Raw genomic sequence first — 8,415 nt, forward strand, 5'->3', positions numbered from 1 at the left:
TCTGTCTTGGAGGACACATAGAGAGTGCTGAACGCACGAAGTGGATCGTCGATCCTACTGTATTCCTTGGGTCCGTACTATCATTTGGTAAAGGAATTTTAAGACGGCGTCTCAAAAAACACGCCTTCAGTCCTTCCTCCGGACCGAGGTGTGCTTCGTGAGATCGACCTGGTTCCGGGACCAAATACTGCGCAACACGCCAATGGCCCCTGCCCAAGGAGTAGTGCGACGTCATTGACATGTTTCTGGCCAATATTTCATTTACTTTCACTCTCCGAAAGCTCGTTTGAAGGCTTTGCGCGAGAGAGAATGCTTGTCAAGAACTCTGCCAAGACGTCTTATAGCCCGATTAAACGGACACTTCATAAGGGATGATTCGCAGTAATGTGATCAGCTCAATAGGTGTGAAGTAAAAATATATCGCATGCTATTTGGTCGTCTTCGTCGACGATGGGTCGTGTAACGTCTAAGTTTGCCTGCTCAAGCTCGACCGGTAAGTGCTCGCGAACTTAGAAAAGCAAAAAATGCTTGATAGAAGTTTTAATCTACAGGTATTTTCGATATATACGAGCTGATAACGAAGTCCTATTACAGTAAGCGGTTCAGCGACTTCTGCACCGATCAGAGGTGTAGTGCTCTAAAACACAATCGGTGGATGGTACTACATAGCATAATGCCGTATCATCTACCATACCAGCGCGCCCTACTCACTTAGCAGAATTGTCTGAAACACGAACCAAACGCTCGGTGGTAGAGATGACAAAAGCAATACTATATCATCAACAGCTGTCAAATGAATAGTGGAGAGATGCGTTATTTGATGTTTCCGACATGATTTTTCCACTACCCAACTCTGCTCGTCACAACACAAGAATTTACGAATAATTTTGGCATGTCAAGTCGACTCTGGGACATTAATTGTGTTAAATATTCGCAATTATGTGAATCTGATGCATTCAAGCGAAAAAGCGTGACGCCGCAGCTACTCGCTGCATCTTCTTGGTATAAGTATACGGATCAAGAACGTATTGACCTTGCATTGTGATTCTCAATCGTTGTTGGTGTCGCGTACGATCGCCCTCCATGAACGGTCTCCACCTGTGTGCAGTTTAACTGTGTTTGGGTAGCCGACTGCCATTAAATATTCAGTCATTGATGAAGCTGCCCAATAGTATTTCGTGGCTGCTGAGAACATGGAGGTTATTGATTTCAACATAAGTCTTGATCAGCTTCCCCCGCAAATATCACCTCCCCGTGACCCAGTCAGTTATCCGGCCCAATATGGCGGTCTCACGCCAATTTGAGACGACTGGAGACATATCGCGTACCTCGTCCCGCGTTGCACATTCTCCACATCTGTTCCTAAATCGGCACGTTAAATATGCGCGTCTGATCAGGGGGGGTATAGCCTCAATTTTGTGGTAAATGTCAACCAATCGGTGCAAATTAAAAATCGCCAATGCTGTCCTTTTGTTGATGGAATATTATTCTTGGACAGACACCAGCATCCCGTAAGCATTATGCAGTTCGTGACATTGATTCAGATACAGTGAAACCTGATCTTAAATGTCTACGCATCATTATTACCTACTAGGCTGTTCAATCAGTTCCAACAAACTCTCGTATAAATGCGGAAGCCATGGCATCTACTATTGCTCTTCGATGAAAAAAGAAATTTGTTGACAGATGCGACTTGAATGTTTCAACATACTTCCGGTTTGACGTCCACGTAGTGCGAGGGTGGCGCCCAAAGGCTCTCGGCAACCAAAAGCTGAACCAGCAACTTGTTCTGAGCACGGAATACAGCAATTCTTGATTCCAACGGCGCAAGGCGCTCCACCGTCGCACGAAGTTACGTATTCGTCTGCTCGACGGCTAGGAGCTGCTCTGACACGCAAACTATGACACCCATTTCGGCGACTGTACGACAGGCTGCGGGTAACACTGGTTCCAAAATTATCCTCCTACTGTAGATCGTGTCGTATTCAAGATGGAGTGCCTCTGTGACCTCACAGAGAACCAAATTTTCTCGTATTTGAATGATATCAAAAATTGCATCACACCCTGGCGAAGTTAGTTCAGAAGGGAATTCAAAGACTCATTTCCTTTGACCTCATCGCTCACAGACGTCACGCGTACTAAACGTGTGCGGGTGCTCCATGATGTTGTCACCAGCGGCCGCCACAAACTCATGGCTCCGCTTCGCTTGTGACTCGCGCAGAATTTTCTATGTTTAGCAGAGAAGAAGGATTTTTCAAATATCGACTGACACGTTGGGTTGTACATCTTTGTGATAACAACTAGCACTTTGAGATCAGCGGACTTCCACTTTGAAATCGTCTGTACTATCGTGATTTCTGTCTTCATCTCAATGTGAACGAAAAGGTTTTCCTGGCGAACGCCATACGCTAGTAGGCCTCATCTATGACGGCTCTATTCTTGCTTGTCATCATTGTGCTTACCTAGCTTATATTCTCTACGAGCCAGACAGGTTGCACACACGATGGGAAAGGAATAGCGAATTTGAACATCTACCCATAATTATATCTTGTGGGAGCACGCCCTGAATCAGGCCGAATGTTTTGGACCTTATTCTGGAAGACGTGGTGCACCTGATAGTGATACTGAGGCATTATTCTTCACAATTCCATGGGTTCCAATATGCGAGGTTTATTGCAGACTATATACCCGACCACAACCCAGGATGTATGCTCGATGAGCACAACCACCTGAGCTGTATGTTCAAAAGCATTTAATGGCCGCTTGGCTTCCGCAACTTCTACATGTTGAAAAAGACGTAGAACGTCAATTAGAGCTCGACCCGCCGACGCCACTGAAGTGCACGACCAGGGAGCTTGCTGATTATCAATTTACTCTGATACGGCTTTTCAGAAACGCAACTCCATCTATCAGTTTGAATTAAATGTCATGCGGCCAAAACATCTTGTAAGATTTATTCGGACTCGAATGTCGGCTCTACACTTTCGGTTGACACGCCAACAAAAATTTCGTGAGACCAAACGTCATAATGCCAACTCTCAAGAACTAAGGATTCAGACATTGACAAGTCACGCTTAATTTTGTAGCACAGCAGCCTAAAACTCTTAATTCTCTTTGGCATTGGTCGCCTTAGATCCCTTCGTTCTATTTTGTCGAGCCTTTTTTAGCCATCTTTCAGTAGTCACCCAATCTTCTTTACAAATCACCCATTACAGTTTTCTCTTTGTGGATGACATTAAGAGTTAGTCAATCATCTACACCCAGACCCAAAGATCTCACCCATGTTTAAGCATTTTGTACTGCAATCAAAATGCAGCTAAACATTGGAAATACTATTTATGTTCTAGTCTGACTCTGAAAATTGACTCATTCTGCGCTACTCTTGAATAAATGGATTACACACACCATATATCGATGAACAAAACATTGTTTACGCCACAAAATTTTTGACTAGCCGTCTTCTCGACGCAGGTTTTTATCGCAAATTAGCGAGATTACGCCCACAAATTTCTGTTCTGCGCAACGAAATCATCAGCGCGATAGACTTCCCGTCTCCCTCAATCTCCGTTCTCGACTACAACATGAGATAAATATATGGCTAACTCACTCAAAGTGTAACCTTTGTTCGTGGCTGTTCTACGCAGCCGAGAAATTGTAAGGGAGTGTTGCGCAGCTAAAAGTATGTGCTGTCTCTTTTTCCAACCAATTTAATGCATTATCTTCTAGTATAAAATAAGAATACGCTTCATTTTGCATCGACCTAACTGGTGGTATGAATCTATCTTTATGGTTAACCGAGACTCTCAGTGCTTTATTATGGATCATCAGTAACAAGGCAAGTGACGACCGGTCTTGTCTTCAATTAAGTCGCGTTTTTCGACAGTACCGAACAACTATCGGCAAACAATTTCAGAGAATTGGTTAAGGTTCCGACAAGCTCAAATACCTTGGGCTTGCCTCAGAACAAGCTACAGCTTAAATTTTTGTAAGCATGGGTAAAATCACTCCGTCGATGAAAATATTCTTGTTCATTATTGATAGACTTTTTTTCGGCACTATTTACCTTTAGTGATTTTAAATCGTTTCCTACTTTGTAGTTGCCTTGGCAATTTCCTTCACTGGATATGCGAGACAAAGTTGTATTCGCTTCACGCGGTTGATTTATTTTTATTTCTGTTGAAAACGCCTTTGAGATCCGCCACATATTTGCGCGTTTTACCAGCGAAGGCTGGTAGTGGACGGCGTAGCTTATCTCGGTTTTTATCGGCTTGAGAATGAATCTAATTCTGAGTTTATTACTTTCGTATAATCATGCTACATCCTTTCGCCTGCTTATCTTTCAAATTGATCCTTTTCAAAATGCTGGACTAAGAAAGTTTTTTCTGCGTGGGTGTGAAATTTCATCTACGTAAAACATTGCTTTAGCGATAATACACTACATCTGCATGCAGATGCAAAACCTTTATCTTCATTCTGACTGATCGCTCTTATTTAATCACGCGGATGTGAAGCCTTGACGATCATAGTGACGTAAATAATTTCGTAAAAAGCAAATTTGCCACGATTCGATAACTTATGTCAACTTTTACGCTTTTGTAGGTCCGTATCGACATACTCGCTTCAACAGAAACTTCGGATCTTCGCAAGTATTGCCATCGTCATAATCTATTAAATTTCTGTTCTGTGCTATACCAGAGGAGTACCGCATTACGCTAACGAAAGACACTTCTCTGCGCATGGAGCCACCAGATCTGTCTAAATGAATTGGCTTTCCACGCACAAGTCTCGAATGACAGCATCAAAATGTGTACTGATACCAAAAGGGTACTGTAGTCTGAGTAGATCATTTTCAAGAGCTTATGCAGCTTCCAGCCCGTTACCACACCGGGTAAATTAATTCATATTCGACTTAGTTTCTTACTAATGCGATCTTAACAAGTTCCCAGATATTCACTTTCAGAAAGATTGCACTAACGCATGGACTTTTGTGGTTTGGAAACAGTGTTTAAATTCAGCAGACACGAAAAGTAAAAAAAATGCCACAGTTTGGAGCACCGCGCCGCTGTTAAAATGTCTTCAAAAATATTGTGCAGGTTGTAGCAGTCATTGGCGTCCCGCTATTACAGTGTCTGTCGCATGCCGCGGAACCTCCACAAACTGGTATTCAAAGCTTAACGTCTGTTTACGTTTCGTGGTCATACAAGCATGTAATCCTCGCAAATGAAATTTGCGACATTTTAAGCGCTTTATTTCCATTTCATCTCATAAAAGTATATTCAAAACTGTCAATTTGGGGTCTGATAGTGTCGATCCCATCTGCTCTCATCTGAAGTAGACGTTGTCAACTTTCGGAGCTCGTAATCATCTCTACTCGATTAGTGTCTATTGTGCTTTGTTAAATCTTCATGTAGCCGCTTTATGCCATAAGCGAATATTTCAAATCTGAATCAAGCTGGGAAAGAATAAATTTTAAAATAATTAATCGGGGGCTACATGTAAATGTTGTTGCTACGAAATTGAAACGAGTCGTATTTCCGTGTTCCCCACGAATTGTAGCTTTTGCGCAACAAATAGTCGACACAAATCTGCGTCCCTCGTCGCGACAGGCCTACGCATAGCCGCGAGCGTAAACTGGAGATAACACGCGTCAGTTTAGTGCCGTGAAAGCACGGGAATGGCGAGTGTTGGCCAGTAGTTTGCAATAACGCAACGATCTCCGCTTCGTACTTTTGAAGTACTAAAATGCCCTCATATAGACAGCGACGGAAATATAAGTACCCAGGAGAAGACAGACCTCCCATTACATCCACCATCTCTTTTGTCAGTTTGAATGGCGCATCTTCTAAACTAAAGATACCACCCGGTGCAATGCCAAGAATAAAGCCGAAATCAATGTGAATGATACGACCTTCAGAGCTTAGCAATATATTGCCATTATGCCGGTCCTTAAGTAGCAAAACGTAGCTGACGAGTGAGTAAGCGGCCATACTTTCGATAAAACGACGTTGAGCAGCAAGGAAATCAGCACTTGAAGGATCTCCGTATACACTACGAAAGTATTGCAATAAGTTACCACCAGGAAAAGTCTTTTTGAGGTGATCCAGAGAGCAGGCATCAGTGATTGTCTCCAATAATCCGATATTAGCACCTGTAGCTACTATCCGATACGTGCGTAACCACAAATGAGGCGCTTCAAACTCGAAAATAGACTGCAGCTTGTGAATTAGCTGCATAGTGAACACTTCTTGGCGTAAATCGTCATTCGTCTTTACAATGACAGAAAAGAGATTCCAACCAGGCAATTTACCCATAGGGGACTCGTGCTGAATTCGAGCTTTGCGGTCCTCCCAACTCTCTCCAAATACTTTGCTATTGTACACAAAGTTTTCACCCCCCAGACGTCTCGTGCGAGCTCCGGTACCCATCTTGATACCACGACTTGATTGGGGCATCACACCCGTGTGACGTCTAGCATTTCTGGACAACAAGGAGTCTTGTTGACGAACATCTTCGTCCAGATCGCAAGCGGAGCATTTGTCTCTTGCTGAGTAGGAATTATCTGAACAGGTGGTTGGTCCGTCTGCACTGCTACCAGGCGTAGGGGGAATTAGTGTCGACTTCATATATGGTGACAACATGCCGTCTCCACCTGAGCACACAGCCGACGTCTCTATGTCGTCTGATCTTGCTGACTCAAAGAACGTTGAGTTACGAGGCTGAGAACTAAACACAAACGGACGCAAATGATCTGCTTTAGGGTCATGGGTACCAAGTGATCCACTACGTCGGACTGGTACAGTCTCGACAAAAATTAAAGTCGGAGCTCGCATTTTGGTTGAAAAGACTTTACCTTCGGTTGGAGGAATGCGCACCACTTGATACAGTTCATCAGATGCTGCACTTAGCGGATACAGGGCGGACGATTGCAACGTATTGTTAAGCGTTTCCAGCTCTCCAGCTAGATACTTGCTGCGGTCGGTGATGGGTTGAACATGCCGTAAACGTTCACTTATAGCTGCTAATGACTGCACAAAACTCACTTGTTCCAGCACGAGCGACTCGATTGCTGACCCGGAAGACTCGTCCCCAAGAATATCCGTTTCAATGTCTAGTGAATCGTATAAAATATTGGACTGAAATTCGCACAATTCAATTCCGGATGCCATTAATTCTGCCGCACAATCTTTAAATTCGGGCACACTTCTGGCATTGAGCCACCGCTCAATCATCGAATCAGGTTCTAGCAAAATCATTCTTTCCATCTGAGAGTTGATCTCGCGCAAATCAGCCAAAATCTGAGCAAGTTGATGTTCTGGACAATCTGCAAACACCAAATCTTTCCAGATGCTAAACACCCTTGAGCTTTCTGGAAGAGTCGTATTTGGATAAATAAACCCCAACAGCGCAAGAAGCGTATGTGGGTGTAAATTGTGGTCATTTCCATCACCTACAGATGCCTGGACGTGCCAAATGGTCTGAAGGGCTATTCGAGGACATCGACGACAGATGGCACGAATATAACGCTGTAGATAAAAGAGTTGAACCACACTAAGTGGCGCTGGCTCAGCATCTAAGCACTGGACAAGATGTAATAGCTGGTACCACAGATTTTCGACTCGATCAACGCACGTTTCCGTATAAAACGGAAGCCGTTCACAAGCTACCCGAAAAAGATGAGCTTTTTTTCTTGTCTGATATAATATTTTTATCGTGCGATTTAGAGTCATGGGACCATGGCGTAGTTTATAAAGTGTCCGTGCCAAAGTGTCCCGACCAACCTGATTCCTCCGAGTAACGTCACTTCGCGCTACCAGCGCATCCATGGAAATGCCACGACTTGCCATTGGTTCTATATATCGCTTCGTTGCACGTAAATAACCAATAAACTCTTGTCGTTGAGCGCAATGATTGCAGCAGCGCCGTGTCGCACGTAGTCCGAGATGCTGTAGACGAATGCCACGATGACAATGACGAGCACAGAATGCACGAGCACATGAGCCACAGACTACACGGCGCGTCACTAAGGGCCGAAAGCGGACGTAACACTCGGCGCATCCGGTGTCTCCTCGCGATAATGACTGTCCGTATGACACCTCGGACGATGCCGATAGAATCGAAGTGACGTCGGAACCTCCTGCGGGTCGTTCCTGGAAAGCACAGGGTATAGGAGGTGGGAGGACTTCGAGCGGACGTCGCATATCTTCAGGTACGATGCGCCGTCCCCCTTCGTCGCAGTGAACTGCTGCCAAGAGCTCGGCCGTGTTTTTAGTGCGCTGTAGTGCACGTTCAAATTGCTGGAGCCACAATTCTAGGTCACGATGCGTTTCAGCCGCGCACAAGAGCAATCTCTTGGATGTCGTACGCACTGCAAATGTGTGTCGGTAGGAAGATAAAGTGCTGCGGCCATCCCAAGGC

General features: G+C 44.4%; 3 protein-coding genes across 3 annotated transcripts in view; 1 reads left to right on the top strand and 2 right to left on the bottom strand.

The window, feature by feature from the left end:
* Positions 1–1,281: 1,281 nt before the first annotated feature.
* Positions 1,282–1,594, top strand: PHALS_01838 (uncharacterized protein; the record flags this gene model as incomplete). The annotated part of the gene is made up of 2 exons (XM_024716306.1): positions 1,282–1,374; positions 1,499–1,594. 2 exons carry the CDS (start codon positions 1,282–1,284, stop codon positions 1,592–1,594), a joined length of 189 nt encoding a protein of 62 aa, XP_024581918.1.
* Positions 1,595–2,113: 519 nt separating this feature from the next.
* On the bottom strand, positions 2,114–2,367 carry PHALS_01839 (uncharacterized protein; the record flags this gene model as incomplete). Its single annotated transcript, XM_024716307.1, has 2 exons — positions 2,114–2,227; positions 2,308–2,367. The coding sequence occupies 2 exons, from the start codon at positions 2,365–2,367 to the stop codon at positions 2,114–2,116; spliced, it is 174 nt and encodes a 57-aa protein (XP_024581919.1).
* Positions 2,368–5,489: 3,122 nt separating this feature from the next.
* PHALS_01840 (Phosphatidylinositol kinase (PIK-G3)) overlaps positions 5,490–8,415 on the bottom strand; it is a gene marked incomplete at both ends in the record, with an annotated part of 5,070 nt that continues 2,144 nt past the window's right edge. The window contains one exon of the mRNA XM_024716308.1: positions 5,490–7,660. Within this exon, the coding sequence (XP_024581920.1) occupies positions 5,490–7,660 (2,171 nt within the window). The remainder of the gene's footprint in view (positions 7,661–8,415) is intronic.

This window comes from Plasmopara halstedii (genome assembly GCF_900000015.1).
Source record: "Plasmopara halstedii genome assembly, contig: Scaffold_1594, whole genome shotgun sequence".
NCBI classification, from domain to species: domain Eukaryota; phylum Oomycota; class Peronosporomycetes; order Peronosporales; family Peronosporaceae; genus Plasmopara; species Plasmopara halstedii.